This window comes from Fukomys damarensis, unplaced genomic scaffold (genome assembly GCF_012274545.1).
Source record: "Fukomys damarensis isolate Sample0158 unplaced genomic scaffold, DMR_v1.0_HiC HiC_scaffold_13, whole genome shotgun sequence".
In the NCBI taxonomy this organism is placed as follows: Eukaryota; Metazoa; Chordata; class Mammalia; order Rodentia; family Bathyergidae; genus Fukomys; species Fukomys damarensis.
Genome location: NW_022900925.1, coordinates 8891097 through 8906562, shown reverse-complemented (window position 1 = coordinate 8906562; position 15466 = coordinate 8891097). Strand labels below are relative to the sequence as shown.

The 15466-nt window shown below is 47.0% G+C and overlaps 1 protein-coding gene across 1 annotated transcript; it reads right to left on the bottom strand.

The window, feature by feature from the left end:
- Positions 1-1412: 1412 nt before the first annotated feature.
- On the bottom strand, positions 1413-15373 carry Ccdc42 (coiled-coil domain containing 42). The gene is made up of 7 exons (XM_010614964.2): positions 14371-15373; positions 13993-14098; positions 13556-13660; positions 11069-11266; positions 6401-6622; positions 6159-6317; positions 1413-2289 (listed from the first exon to the last, which is right to left on the bottom strand). The coding sequence occupies exons 1-7, from the start codon at positions 14451-14453 to the stop codon at positions 2209-2211; spliced, it is 954 nt and encodes a 317-aa protein (XP_010613266.1). The 5' UTR covers positions 14454-15373; the 3' UTR covers positions 1413-2208.
- Positions 15374-15466: the final 93 nt, after the last annotated feature.

Sequence of the window (15466 nt, the reverse complement as noted above, 5' to 3'; positions counted from 1 at the left end):
ACGGGGGACATAGCTCCTGTTCCTCTGGGGAACACACTTTGAGAATGAGGTGTTACATACAAGGGTGGGGGTTACTACCACCCACCAGGGATCCCAGGGGTCACTTGCAGCAGTGCCTTCCCTGCAGGCACCAGAAATCTTAGCAGTCTGTGGGCCCTGCAGGATATGGAGACCATGGAAGAAACAAAACCCTTGTTGGGTGTTCTTAAATCTGACCCAGAGGGGGCAAAAATGCACAGCCTAGCTTAGGGCAGGCAGACCCAAATGTGAATCCTAGCCCTTTCGTCCTCTGGCCAGTGTCCTGGACAAATGTCCTGCTCTGTGATAAAGGTATGATGATGTCTCATAGGGTTTTCATGAGGCTGACGTAAATGCAGCACATGTGCAATAAACACTGCTTGTCAGATTTAGCTATTATGAGTTATGCTGCTATAAACATGGGTGTGCATGTATCACTGTAATATGATGTCTTTCACTCTTTCAGGAAGAAACCTAGAAAGGAAATAACTGGGCCAGATAGAATTTCTAGTTTTAGTTTTTTGAGAAATGTCTATATTTATTTACATAGTGGTTATACTAGTTTACATTCCTACCAACAATGTAAAAAGGTTCCCTTTCCCCTGTAGCCTTGCCAGCTTTTGTTATTTGACTTTTTGAGGATAGCAGTTCTTTGTGAAGTAAGATGGAATCACAGTGATGAATGGCTAAAGAAGATATGGTATTTACATACAATGGAGTACTACTCTGCCATAAAGAAAAATAAATTTGAGGGCCGGAGATTTAGCTCAGCGGTGGCCTGCCTTGCAAGTGCAAGGACCAGAGTTCAATCCCCGGTACCAAAATAAATAAATAAGTAAGTAAGTAAGTAAATAAATTTGAGTCATTTGTAGGAACATGCCTTGAGACCACAATGTCAAGCGAAAGAAATCAGACATGCAGGCTTAAATATTGCACAGTTTATCTTACATAAGAGACCCAAAATATTAATAAAGAGCAAAACAAAGGATAGTAATAGGAAATAGATCTTTTGCAAAAGGGAAGGGGACAAAGAGATAGAGGGGAAAGGAAGGGGGAGGGACTGAAAAAAGAATTAAAACTGTACTATGTACGTGTACCAACTTCCTATGAAGAATATAATCATATGTCCTGCAAATATGTACTAATAAAAAAAATAAAAATTCAAAACAACTCCACTACTTCTTTTTTTTTGTTGTTTTGTTTTGTTTTTTGAGACAGGGTCTCACTATGTAGTTGAAACGAAACTGACCTGGAACTCACTATGTAGCCCAGGCTGGTCTCGAACTCACAGTGATCCTCCTGCCTCAGCCTTCCAAGTGCTGGGATTACAGGCGTACGCCACCACGCCTGGCTCCCACTACTTCTTTATGGGTCATATTTTGTAACTGATGACTTAGAAATGTGCAGATGAATTTTCAAAAATAGGTTCAAAACTTTACATTTACTCCTATTTGGTTTAGTTTTGTTTGTTTTAATCATCATCCCAGTCTGGTGCGATGCTGCTGAGCCCTGAAGTCATCCTTTGGCACGTTAGTGGTCCCTCACTAGTTCCCAAGTAACCATCTGACTGTTCCTGCATTGCCACTGCCGACATTAGATTGTATGTTTTAGGGGACACAAGGGGTAAGGGAGCAGTCCTGCTCCTGAGGCCAGGGAAGACATTTTGGCTCAGCCCCTTGGCAACTCCAGCTTGGGAAGCAGCCTTCATAGTTTCTACTGAGTTTTGTACTCTAATTGAAAACACCAACTTTGTGGGGAGGCTAATTTTTGAAGTGATAGAGGACATAAGGGGTCCCCTGTACTTACCCGGCTGGTCTGTCACCCACTCAAAGGCTTACTCTGTTTGAGTCCGACAGGAGACACTAGACCTAAGTCACAGTTTCTAGTTCAGTGGAGGCCTAAGTGAGGAGCTTTGAGAGGCAGTGAATGTGGGGCTCTCCCCTCATCGATTCTTTCCCTCATGAACAAACTACTAAAAGGAGAGAGAATTTTGGAACAAACTCCTTATATTATTTAATATCTTTGGGGCTGGGATGGGCTGAGGCCTGGGGGTGGGTGACAAGGTGTTAGCCAGTAGAAAGCCAAACAAGGTCCTCATCCACTGACCTCAGCTGGCTGGATTGCAAGCTCACTGGGAACTTTCTCGCTCATAGAGTCTGTCTCAGAACATTCTGGAACCATGCTGCCTCCTTACACCCTGACTTGTGGTTGCTGGTCCTTCCTTTTTACTTCTGCCCAGATGTCCGATAGGTCTTGGATAAACTGCTGGATCTGACAAGACAAAGAGACCAAAGTTAACCCTATCCAGCCAGAGACTTCCCCATCTCAAGATGGATCCCCTTGTAGGAAGGAATTTACGGCTTTCCTGAGACTGACTTCTTGAGGTGGCCATGTTGCCTCATTTGACAGTTTTTCTAGGTAAAATAGAGCATCAGGCTTAGGAGATTTAAATCCATACAGAGGGATGGGTTGGGACCTCCTAGAGGTGGACACAGTGATAATATGAAGAAAGGGCTTTCAACAGAAAGAGAGAGGATTACAGATGGGACATGGAATAAAAGTATTTAGCAGGCAGGGCCCAACCTGAGTAGGGACACCCTCAAGGTGAACCTGGAACCCAGACCCAACTGATGGTCATTATGATCATCTTGAACCTACTGATTAGCTTCTGTTTTGAAGAGCTTCCAGTAAGTAGGACACGGTGCTGCCTTTGGAGGTCAGAAGGCCCAGCTGGGCTCCTGATGCAGCAGCTCTGGGGAAATTACTTCATCTTCCTGGGACTCTTCTCCTTCTTCTCCCGCTCCTTCTCCATCCTCACCAGTTCCCTCTTCCTCACCTTCTTCTTTCTTCTTCCTCCTCTTCTTTCTCTTCCTCTCCTCCTCCTCCTCCTCTTCCTCCTCTTCCTCCTCTTCCTCCTCTTCCCCCTCTCTTCCCCTTCCCCCTCCTCCTCTCCTTCTTACAGTGCTGGAATTGAAGGTGGGCTGTACTACTGAGTTACATCTCCTGGCCAGTTTCTTCATCTTTACAAAGGGAAGAGGTGAACCAGGTGTAGCCCAGTGAGAGCATGTGCTTAGCACGCACGAGGGCCTGGCTCCAGTCCCCAGCACAGAATAAATAATAAATAAATGAGAAAAATTTAAAGGGAAGTGGGAGGAAAGGTTTTGCCCTGACACCTCCTACTATCTCAGTTCTAAAACTTCTTTTTCAACTGTTTCTGTAGTGAGCACTATACAGACTTTGTCCAAATCTCAACAGCCCTTTCAGTTACAGATATAGTTATGGTTACGGATAGAATTCCTATTTTACAAATGAAGACATACAGAGCCAATGAATTAAAACAACTTTCCAAATATTACGGAGAAGACAAATCGAGCGTTTCCCAAACTGTGCTGTTATATTAAGTGGTCACACAGCCCAAAAGGGCTCTTTGGCCAAGAAAGCTTCAGATGTGCCATCTATTTGAGGCTCTCCAAGTGCAGAGATATAATAAAGACTTTGCCAAAGCCTGTACTTTTTAAACCTGAACTTTAAATTACATTTTTCTCGATATATTAGTCTGTGGGATCCTTTTGTTTCCCCATAGGAAAGAGTATCTTGAGATGGTAGAATTTGCTAAGCAGTTTGGAAAATGCCACTCTGGTTGGTTTATTTAGGGATTATTCTAGATCCTTCACATTGTATTCAGATTGTCATGGCCTTTTCCAGAGTTGCGCCGTGTACCACATTTCTAGTTCTGTGTAAGATCTGCTTTTGAAGCCTGTGCCTGTATCTGTTGTAGGGCTGCTGTTGAGAACATTGTTCATTGAGTATCTCTGAAGCATCACTGAGAAATCTCAGTGAGAACTAAGTGTCTGGGAAAGGTATGTTCCCTCTGAGGAAACCTTATATTTTCTTATTTTGGTACAAAACTATACATTCTTTTATATCTGGTTATCAAGAAGCTCAGAGTCACTACTGTTCTTGTTGAAGGCTCTGATAATCTACGAAGCCACTGCACAGTGGACCCTCGAGTTACAAATGGTCTGACATATGAACAACTTGGGTTATGACCAGAATTTTAGTTTTAACTTATGACTAAAGTATTGTGTTATGACCCAAATGCAGGCCGTTTGTGCTTCCAGATGGTCTCAGGTACAGATTTAACCCTTACAGAGTTCTGGAAGGAATGTCACAATGTTCTTTCATGTGTGAGGTTAACTGAGAAATCCTGGGCCAATGTCTCTCTTAGGACACTGAGATCTGCCTGTACACAGGAGAGAGAGGCTTTGAAGGCTGTGTAGAGGAGCCTGAGCCTTCAACTGACCAACTTGAGTAACAATCAGCCTTCGGGAGCAAACTGAGTTCGTAAGTCAAGGGTTCACTAAGTTTTATTTATCTTTCTAGCCCTGATCTCTGATTTTAACTTATTTGTTTCCAGATTCTTTGTTTTTTTTCAGCCTACTTGGTTATGTGTATTTCTGTCAGTAGACTCATATCCTATGGGAATGAAGTGTGATATTTTAAGATCACTCTTGGGCAATACAAAGTGCTCCTGTAAAAATAAATTACAGCTGAGATTTTCTGAATTCAAATTCAAAGCTCAAAATTTGGAGTGGATAGACTGACTGGAAGCCCTGATCTGACTGCGGGCAGGAAGCTGCAGGTCACCACCTCCTAGAGCACTGCTCTTCAAACCAGCTAAAGGGAGGGGGCCTGAGACCCTACTAAGGGATGGGGTGAACATAATCAAAACTCTTTTCACAATAAGACCTTATTAGGCTTTTTAATGTGTGTGTGTGTGGGGGGGGCATTGGGATGGAACCCAAGGTCTTTGAACTGAGCTATATGCCTGCCTAGCCCTTTAAAATTTTTTGAGACAGTGTCTCACTAAGTCAGCAAGTCACTTAGGGTCATTCACATTTGCGATCTTCCTGCCTCAGCCTCCAGTGTGCTGGGAGTATAGGCTTCTGCCACCACATCCAGCAAATTTTTGTTTTAGGTTCCAATTTGGTAAAAGGTTAATAGATACAAAAAGCTCAACAGAAATGAACTCTGGGTGGTCACTGATAAACTTTAAGATCGTGACAATAACCTGATACTGCAAAGCCTAAGAATTTCTCCTTCTTGAACAAACTTTTTAATCAATCCCCTTCTTTGGATAAAATCATTCTGCTCTAGTATGCCTTAAGATGGAGCCTGTTTTAGGGAAATCTTTCTTCCTAGGTGGTCAACCTTTTAAATTTCATGAGTTTTGCTCCCCTCCTACTCCTCTTTCTCTTTTAATGGGGCAATTGCTCCTTACTTGATTGCTGGTTGGCTTGTGCTTCATATCTATTTACCAAATACTTCTTTTGTGTCTAGTATGTGCCAGGAATTATTCTAGACACTAGGGGATAGAGCTGGAAGCAAAACAAACAAAAACTCAGTCCTCAGGAGCTTTCTGATATTTCACAGTAGAGCTAAGGGCTTTTGCCATAGGAACAAATAATTATGTAGTTACGGTTCTGTGCATGTCAGAAGATGCTCTCATGCATTTGCTGGCGCTGAGTTTCCCGAAAATATGATGTGTGCAACGTCAGTCATGATGTTGGGTGGCACGGGAACATGGATGATATTAAATAACTGAGTCATACAATGAAAATTCTAACACCTTTTCAGTTTTCTTTCCACTGGTTCAAAGAATGTTTCAGAGTGGTGCTAACACAATTTTAACATTTCTGTAAACTTGCCCAGTTTCCTTTTTTTAAAACAGAGTGGACCTCAAACACAAGCTTTTAGCAGTTCCCAGTGTCACACTGGACTTTAATAATACTGTTTCGTACAACTAATGGATTCAACATTGGGTCCCTGCTCTTGCCCGGTGGTCTGAGATCAAAAAGGGTATTAGCACTAATGAAGTGGTTTTCAAACTGTGGGACCCCACCTAGCAGCCTCACTTGGGCACTTGCTGAATATGCAAATTGATGGGTTCTCATCTCAGACCTACTGAGTCAGAGATGGGAGGTGGGCTTGGCAACAGGCCTCCTGCCCTCTCAGGGCTGGTTCTGACACTGTTAACAGGTGAGAGCCACTGGCTCTGTCCTAGTTAGTTTCTCCACTCAGTCAATCCAGAACCGCCTTGGTTAGGCCAACACTTGGCCCCGGAACCCACATCTACCTACCATGTCCAGCTGTTTGTGGGTGTCCTCCAGGGGCACCTGGGTGGCCTCCTTCAGCTGCTTGGTAACGACCTGGAAGAGGTTCAGGGTGGCCATCTTAATGGTGCCCAGCAAGAGAGTCTTCTTAGCGGCAGTGTTCTGGATGTGTGCCCAGCGGGACTCCTGAGGAGGGGATGCAGGAAGCCGTGAGCAGGTGCGCATGTGTGTTTTGTGTGCACCTGGGGATGGGGGGGCGGGACCCTCACCCAGATGATGACGTCACTGCGGGCGCGGTCAAAGCGCATCTGCAGCCTCGCCAGCTCGTTGTTGTGCTGGAGGATCTCATCGTCCTTCTCCTCCATGTAGTGAGCCAGCCGTGCCTTTGCGCGCTCGATCTTCTCCTGGCCCTCCTGTGCTGACTGCATGAGGTCGTGGTGCATGCTCACCAGTGTCTTGTAGCGCCCGATCACCTCATGGATCTCCTCAAACTAAAGGGGGTGGGGGGCTGGGTCACTGCACTGCCAGACCCCAGGGACTGAAGTAGTCTCTTAGCTGGCCCCTGACCTGGACACCCAGATGCTTGCTCATGTAGGCACCTGGACAGGATCAAGGTCACAGTGAGGAAATAAGGGTCCCGAGGCCTGCTTCTCCTGAGTTTGTATGGGTCACGGGTCATGGCCTGGGTATTGGGGTTGCACAATTGAACCAGGGGTCGGCAACCTTCTGTCTCTTAGAATCATCTGGGGAGTTTTAAAAGTATATCAACGAGCTCCACTCCCAGAGATTCAGATTAATAACAGATCTGAGGTTGCCTCTGACCTCTGAAGTTTACAAAAGATCCCCTAGGTGACTGTAGGCACAGCCAGAGTTGAGAATTGTGGGTGCAGGGCATTTGGAGATGTTTCCCAGGGCAGTAATTCTAGTCACAAAAAATTCCCAAGAGCAATTTACAAGCCAGAGGCTGTGCTACAGGGACAGAACATGAGATGAGAAAGCTTGACTCTGTTCTGCTGAAGCTGACAGTTTGAGGGTTAGAGGGAGGACAGACAGAGGAGCAAACCGTTGGGTACAACACAGAGGATAAGCCTTATCTAGGTTTAGGGGCAGGGTGGAACTGAGAGTGGACCAGTAACCTCAAGCATGGTGCTCTCTGGTAGTTGTTCTACATTTTCTGGGGGGAAAGCTGGGCTGGATTGGGCCATCCCAGGGTGGCAGGTGGCCCGCCAGGCTCAGCTCACCTCTTCCATTTTGGTGCATGCCACTCTGGCCCTAACTGGCAGTCCCCACCTAGTAGAACAAAAGCCATGCAATCCACTTACTCTAGACAGTGATCTCCAGTTTCATAAGGCCAATTCACCGGGTCTGGTGGCTTACCACAGTGTGCCTTCCAGCCACCAGGAGACACTCCCCAAACACTTTCTCCACATCATATCACTTCTAGTGAGAAGTTAGGGTCCTGGGAATTGCCCTCCTGGTCTTTTCCCATATGCCTTTGGGAAACCACCCAAACCAGCACTGGAAGAGGCAAGACTAGCCAGAAAAGTTATCCCTGGAGAACAGATGGTGGAAAAGAGAGTGGAAGTATGAGCAGAAGATAGCCAGTCAAAAGCAGGTGGAGAAGGACAGGTAGTGTTCTGCAGAGAGAGAACAGCTTCGGGAAAGACACGAGAGGCTGTGTGCAGCATGTTTGGGTACTCAAGGTGGTATAGTGCAGGTGGTCTGAGTTCCAGATGAGGAGCAAGAGGTGGACCTGGAGAACTTTTTAAAAAAATGTCGCATGCTTGGTGGTGCAAGCCTATCACCCCAGGTACTTGGGAGACTGCGGCAGTCTGAGCAACTTATCAAATCTATCTCAAAATAAAAATATATAAGTACTCCCTGAGCATAATCCTTGGTACAGCGGGTGGGGAATGGCTGCCTAGTAAACTATGGAAGGAGCGTGAACTTTGCTGCTTCAGGATTTTAGGAGGCTGAGCAATAACTTCATGTCTGAATGTCCTAAAGTTTGCCAGGTGCATAATGCAGCAGCACACAGAGTTAAAGTGAATGGGCTACCTCAGAGCTCGGAGGAAGGAATCACAAAATCTTATTCTGATGTCGAAAAGATTTATGTGCTGATTTATGTCCGACCATCCAAGGAGGGGACAATTTGAACATTAGCAAGAATACGATTAAAAGATATTAAATATAACAAAAATCCATGAAGACACAATAATGTTAAAAGTCACAGGTCCTTTTTAGACGATGGATGGAAAACCAATTCATTATTCTGAACACTATAAAGAAGCAAGCTAATTAGCCAGCTTTTTCTAAGTAGATGATCATGAAAACATTTTCTTTTTTGCCCATTTTTAAACGTATCAGTGTAATCATATAGTATATCCTTTTGGGTGTGTCTGGCTTCGTTTGCTCAGAATAATGTCTGTAACACTTAAGAAACACATACAGTGTGAGGAAACTAGTTTGGACTTTGGAACAAACTATCTGTACAGTGGGTGGGGGATTTAGCTCAGTGGTGCTGCTGCCTGCCTCACAAGCACAAGGACCTGAGCTTGATCCCCGGTACCAAACAACAAGAACAACAACAAAATCCACAAAAAAACAGAAAACAAAACTGTCTATACAAAAAGCATTATTAAAATAACTAGCTGGATATCTGATACTAAAGAACAGCTATCGAATTTTTAATAGATACAATAATGGTATTGTTATATTAAATGGAGCTTTCATCTTTCAGAGATAAAAACTAAAATACTTATGGGAGAAAAGAATATCATTTGTTTCAAAATGGCAGCAGGAAGATGTGGGGGAAATGACTATACCTGCTAAACTAGTTGATGTGTGCTGGGCACTCAGTAGACTGTTTTCTCTCTTTCTGTTAATGAGGAGTTGTCCAAAATATTACATTTCTTAAAAATATCGATTGGTACAAGACAGTTGGATAGAAAAAATAATTTCTAAGGTTCTATAGCACAGTAGAATAACTGTGTTTGACAACAACTAATTATCATGTCATGAGCATTACAAATCGCATACACATATTAAAAATGTCCACCAGACCCCACAAATATATAAATTATTGTGTCAATTAAATATAAAAATATACTTAAAATTGTTGAAAAAGGCAGATAACAGAAGGATACGTATAATGTAACTCACAGTTTATGAACAGGGGATAATGTTGCAAACTAGTAAAATCAGGCATGAAATTTTGAGACTTAAAAATCAAGATACTGACTACTCTCAAGGAGAGTGGAAGAAGAATGAGATTTAGAAGGACATATAAGGAAAGACTTTCAATTTCCAGCAGTGTTTTATTTAAGAAAAAACTTGGGGAAAATATTAGGATTTGACAAAGCTGTGTGGTGAGCTCTTGGTTTATGTGTTTCTCTCTACGTTCCAGTATGCCTAAAATATTTTGAACAACATAAAACATGAGGGAGAGAGAGAGAGAGACAGAGGGAAACCAGGAAGGCTGCAGAATGTGAGCAGTCTGACCAGGAATGACAGAATTGAGCTCCAGATGGGGGCACTGAGTAAGGAAGGGGCAGGGGCTGGATTCCAGAAATACTTAGGAGACAAAGTGGACCAGATCTGCTCATTGATGGCTGTGGAACTGAGCTGGGGGAGGAGCTAACCATGAGGGCTGGGTTGGGGCAGGGATGTGGGTGGGCGGTCCTGTCACTCACCAGCATGGGACAAACCAGCAGCAGACCTGGTGTGGGGGTGGCGGAAAGCACATGGGTTGTGGACAAGACAAGTTCAGCACAAGAGGCTGAAGTTTAGAAGGGACACAGCCAACTTCCTCAGTTCTGAGATAACCATTTACCAGCTCCGACTTCAAGATGTGTCTTACACTTATCTGCTGCTTGAACCCAGTCTTTTCTCCCCCTTCCCCTCAAAAAACTCCTCTAATCATCAAGTGAACAATTTATCTTACAGTACATTGGACCTTAGAATGGAGGAAATGACACAGATTCATGTATAAATAAATTAGAAGCTGCAGGGGCTTTAAAAAGCTGTGAGAGCTTTGTCTGTCTGTGTCCCTCACAAGACATTGACCCAAACCTTGTTGCTGGCCCTATGGGAGAGGGGAGGACATGCACTGATGTGGTCACATCACAGAGTCAAGAGCAAATGTAGATTTCATGGAGGAACAGTAAGAACATCAGTGCTGCAGGAGGCTTGGGTGAGAAGAGGGCTGAGAAGTTCCCTGAGCTCTGTCTACAGGGATAGCAGGGGAGTGGAAGTCGGGGCACTGTGGGGCCTAAAGAAGAGAGCTGAAAATCCCAGGCTCTTCCACTTATGAGCTGAGACTTTGTGCAGGTTACCTAACCTCCTGAGCCCCCACGTCCCTGTGTAAAGGGTGATGGGGTCACTTCCCCCCCTGGGCTAACGAGAGGATGGATGAACCACAGGCCTAGAGGCACTTGTGAAGCTCTGAGACTGGTATATGCGCAGGCGCATCTTAAGCACTCCAGCTCTGCGGTAGGTTGGGTGCTTTTCCTGTCTGCAGTTTACTCTCAAATAAACAAAAGGCACCAGGAAGCCAGGGGGTTGGGGGGTAAGGATAGATGTGGGCCTCGTGCTGATGCAGGCAAAGCTTATTGCTGGTGTTTCAAACCACATCCCTGAGACACACACACACACACACTCACACTCTCACACCCCGTCAGAAAGACGCAACCATGGACACACATGTAGACGTAAACGCATAACCACATGGAGACATTTACCTGGCCATCATACACACAGACAGACACATGACGAAACACCACTAGGTCCTGACCCACTGAAAACTGGGGCCTTCATCACCTGTGCTCCTGCGTGACCATCCTTGCTGATAGAGGCCCCTGGGACTCAGAAGGACCCCATGCACCAGCCCCCAGATCCGGGGAGGAGAGTGATAAGGGAGGTGCTGGCGTGGGACCCACCTCAGAGTTCTCCACCACCTTCTCCAGGTACTTGTTGAAGATAGAATAGTCCTGCAGCTTGTTGTTCAGCCGCTGATGCTCCAGCCGCAGGGCCGCCATATCCTCCTTGGCCTTGGCCAGCTCCCGCAGGTGATGCCTCTTGAGTTCCCGCTCCTTATTGGCTTTCTTTAGGGCACGGATTCGCTTCTGGTCATTCTCCTGATGAGATGAGAGAGGTGGCATGGGTGAAACAGTCTTGCCTTGGCATCCCTGGGGCCCCTGCCCACCAGGGGCTGGTGATGCCCTCAGCCCTTCTCTTTCTGCTGAGCCCAGACCTTGCTGAGTCACTGTAGGAGAAGAGGTGTGGAGAGAAAATACTTTTAGGGTTATCTGAAACTAGGTTTTGACTATGTAAAGCTAGTTCTTGAAGCCAAGAGATTTCTGTGAACTGAGATGTAGCTCAGGGGACTGTGGGAACAGAGGTTTAGTTCAAAGTCAAGAGATGACCTTATGAGGGCCAGACAGGAAATGATTCAGATTCTGTAGGATTTGGGCTCTGGATTTCAGAGAACAGACAAGCGAGAACCCATGAGTAAAAGGACAGAGGAAAACCCATATTGCAAGTGGGCTTGATGCCTGGAAAGAACTCACTCCTGGGGAAGACTGAGAAAGTCCAGAAGTGGGAGCTGGAGCCCTTCTGACAGAGCTTCCATTGTTCCTGTCCTGAGTAGTGGCCATCTGTCACGGGGCAGATGGCTGGGCCAGGGTTGGAAGGCCCAAATTTTCTCCTGATTTGGTACTCAGTGCCTCAACTTCTCCAACTGTTGAAATGTGAAACAGTAGCCCCTTTCTTCCTTGCAGACTGTAGGCCACAGTGATTATACACAGATGAGACATGTTCCTAGGAGCTCAGACCAGCATCAATGGGGGCAATGGGATGGTTCGGCTAATACCACGCCTGGAAAGGAAGGACGAGGCTCAGCTCCTGCAATCAGTCTGAGTCCACCTACTTCCTTGTGCAAAGCCCACTCCATGCCTGCTGTCCTGTGCCTCCTTTCTCCTCTCAAGGACTCCCATGACCATACAAGCATGGGCAGGTGTGATGGCAGATTTAGAGGATGTGGAAGTAGGCACATGGAGGATCTGTGCTCTGCCATGTAAGCACAGGAGGAGGCAGGAGCCCTAAACTAATGGTTTGCAAATGCACCTTTGAATTAAAGTCATCCGGGGAGCTTAAAAATACTTTTGATATCTGGACCCAACCTCAGACCTGCTGAAAGCAGAGAGAGAAGAACGCCACTGGAGTCTTGTATTTGTAACAAGCTCTATGGGATGCCAAAGCTTCTGACCCTCTGAAAATTATTGGAAGCACCTTGCACCTCAAATCTCCTGCTACCCTAACCACCGCTACCCACCAGTTTTTATCTGGTTACTAAAACGGGCTGGATCCCAGGAGAATGTGCTCAGCTTGCCAACTTCCTGTCCTTTGTGGTTAGGCACAGAGTGTGACTTGAGAGCAAAACTCCTCTGAAGGAGAGGGCAGCCATTAGTTCTCATACATCTGGGTCAGGCCTTCGGGGCTCCTTAAGAGATGACAGAAGCAGATCCAAATAAATCTGAATTTTAAGATGATTAAATCCTGAGAGGCTGAGGCAGGAGGACTGCAAGATTAAGTCTGGTCTAGGCAAATTAGGAAAATCCTGTCTCAAAATAAAAAAAATTTAAAAGGCTAGTAAAATAGCTCAGTGTGAAGGACCTGAGTTCAATCCACAATAACCACACACACACACACACACACACACACACACACACACAAAATTCTTTCTCTAAGGACTGATGAGGAAGGTTGTCTTGGGATATTCTCTGCTGAGTGGTCCTTCAACAGTCCCCCACCTTTGGTTCAAGGAGGAGAAAGGAGAGTGCGTAGGGGACTAAAACCTCCAGTTCATTCATTGTATCCACAAGTGCTTATCCCTGATGGGCACATCTATCCACCCACCAATCCACCCATCTATCCACCCATTCATTGACTGGATAAACTGCACAGCAAGGAAATAGGAAACAGCCACGGGGGTAGTCAGAGACTGAGGGTAGACAGGAAACCGCAATCAGTGCAATGTGGAGAGATATGAAGGATGTCTGTGGAAGCACCAAGCATAACTAGAGTACTGAGAATACTTTTAACCCAGTGAGAAGCCTGCAAAAGTGAGGAGGAGGACCCATTCATTGACTGGATAAACTGCACAGCAAGGAAATAGGAAACAGCCACGGGGGTAGTCAGAGACTGAGGGTAGACAGGAAACCGCAATCAGTGCAATGTGGAGAGATATGAAGGATGTCTGTGGAAGCACCAAGCATAACTAGAGTACTGAGAATACTTTTAACCCAGTGAGAAGCCTGCAAAAGTGAGGAGGAGGGGGAAGAAGAGGAGGAGGAGGGGGAGGAGAGACAATTGCTGGTCTGCAGAGTATGGCACCCCTGGCCTGCTGCAGCCCATGTCCTTCATACCTGGATGAATTGCTCAAACTTCTGGATGTGGGCCTTCAGCTGCTCTTCCTTGATGGCCAATTCCTCCCAGCGCAGCTTCAGGGTTTCCATTCTGCGCTTAAATGTCTTCAGGGTGCAAGAGCAGAGAGGTCAAGAGAAACCCTGACATGAGCACTCAGGAAGACCCAGCATCCACTATCACAAAGCTTGTATCCCCAGGTGCAGGGAGGCCTCTCACTTTGTACCCAGTGCCTGGCTCAGATTAGAGGATCTCAGGTCACTGATATTCCCAAGATTTAGGTTTTTTCTGGTCTCCTAAGGAAAGAGACCAGAATCATTGGCCAGAACCCCAACTCTAGCTACCCCCACCCACAAGACGAAGGGTGTCACCCTGAGTCCCAGCCAGCTCCCCTCCTATCCTGCAGCCCTGCTCCCATCCCTGAGTTCCACCACCTCACCTCCTTCTTTTGTTCCATAGCCTGATGTATGATTACAGCCTCCTTCTTCTTCTCTAGGAGCCGGATGGATGGCGATTCTGACTGCTCATCCACAGTGGGGAACTTCCTGCCCAAGATATGGGCAAGAGAAACAAGTGGGTTACGAGGCTGGGGCAGGACATGACACAAAAAAGGAAAGGGTTCTTCTCCCCCAACCCGAGTGAAAGGAATATGTGTTGAGAAAGACTTGCTGGTGTTGGGGAAGCAAGGGCTGGGGGTGGGGGTCTGGTGTCAGAGAATGGGGCGGGGTAATCTGGAGTGCTGGGGTAAGGAACAGAGGGGATAAGTAAGCAGAAGGTGGGTGAAGGGATGGGACAGACCAGGCCCACAGACACTCACTGTAGCAGGTGCAGCAGCCGCTCCCCATACTGCAGCCGGAAGTACTCAGCCAGGTCTTCCTCTTCCATGATGCCCAGACTCATGGTGGTGGTGACCTAACTGCCCAGGCGGCAAGTCTTCACAGTGAAACAGTAAGGTGACCGAGCCACCGGGGGAGGGGAGGGGTGCTCAGGGGTGGTGGCTGGGCTCTGGCTCTCCTCTCCTTTTGCGTTCAGAGTCTCACAGAGGGCAGGTGTTTGAGAGACTTAGCAGAAGCCAGCTAGAGGCCCAGGGTGGGCAGCTCAGGACCATGTGTTGGGGTGGTGATGGGAGATCTGGTTACCTAGCAACAGGTTGCTTAGTTCTGTGGACCACTGGAACCTGCGCTTTGCCCTCTGACCTCTGCTCCCAATCATCCCGCTCTTGCTGGGGTCTAGCACTCTGTTTCTGCCCTCGCGTTTCTGGAACTCCACAGGAAGCTAGGACAGATTACATACTTGTTGCCCTGGTGCTCAGGAAGGGCTGGGTGTCCCGCAGAGAAGGGCGATTTGGCAGAGGGGCGAAGTGGAGTACAAAGCCAGGCTCCTGGGGAGGGCGGCTCCCCTCCGGGTGCAGAGGTGTAAGACCCACCGACAGATGGCCAAGGTGGCTAAGAAAGGAGGAAAGAAGGCGCTTGGCCGAGGGTGCGGAGGTTATGTGGAGCGAGATGTGTGGGGCCTGTGGGAGGAGAAGGCGGGTAGAGGTGTACGTGTGCGGAGGGCGAAGGAGGAGACGCCATGGGGCACAGGGAGGAGGCCCAGGCAGGGTGGGCAGCTCCAGGGGGCTGGGTCCGGTTTTGCGATGGAAGGGGGGGAGAAAGAGAGGGAGAGAGGAAGATCGAACGGATAGAAAACAGAGAAAAGGAAAAAGAGAGAATGAGAGGGAAAGAAAAAGAAGGAAACAGAAGCAATGCCAAGACACAGACACGAAAATGTCCCCTATCTAAAGCGTTTATTGTGATGACTGCCGGCCTCGGTCCCTCAGCGCAGGCGCTCATTTAGCCGGCGGGTAAATTCGAGACCGTGGGTGCGGCGGTTGCCTGGGGCTCGGCACGCGCTGGACCCGGCTGTCGGCCCGC

Excerpts from the sequence above, each read along its gene's own strand:
- Ccdc42 (XM_010614964.2), bottom strand. The coding sequence starts at position 14,453 with ATGAGTCTGGGCATCATGGAAGAGGAAGACCTGGCTGAGTACTTCCGG. Across the intron at positions 6,623-11,068 it reads AGGTGGTGGAGAACTCTGAG|TTTGAGGAGATCCATGAGGT; the intron begins GTGGGTCCCACG and ends CACCCCCTTTAG. Across the intron at positions 2,290-6,158 it reads CCCACAAACAGCTGGACATG|ATCCAGCAGTTTATCCAAGA; the intron begins GTAGGTAGATGT and ends TTGTCTTGTCAG.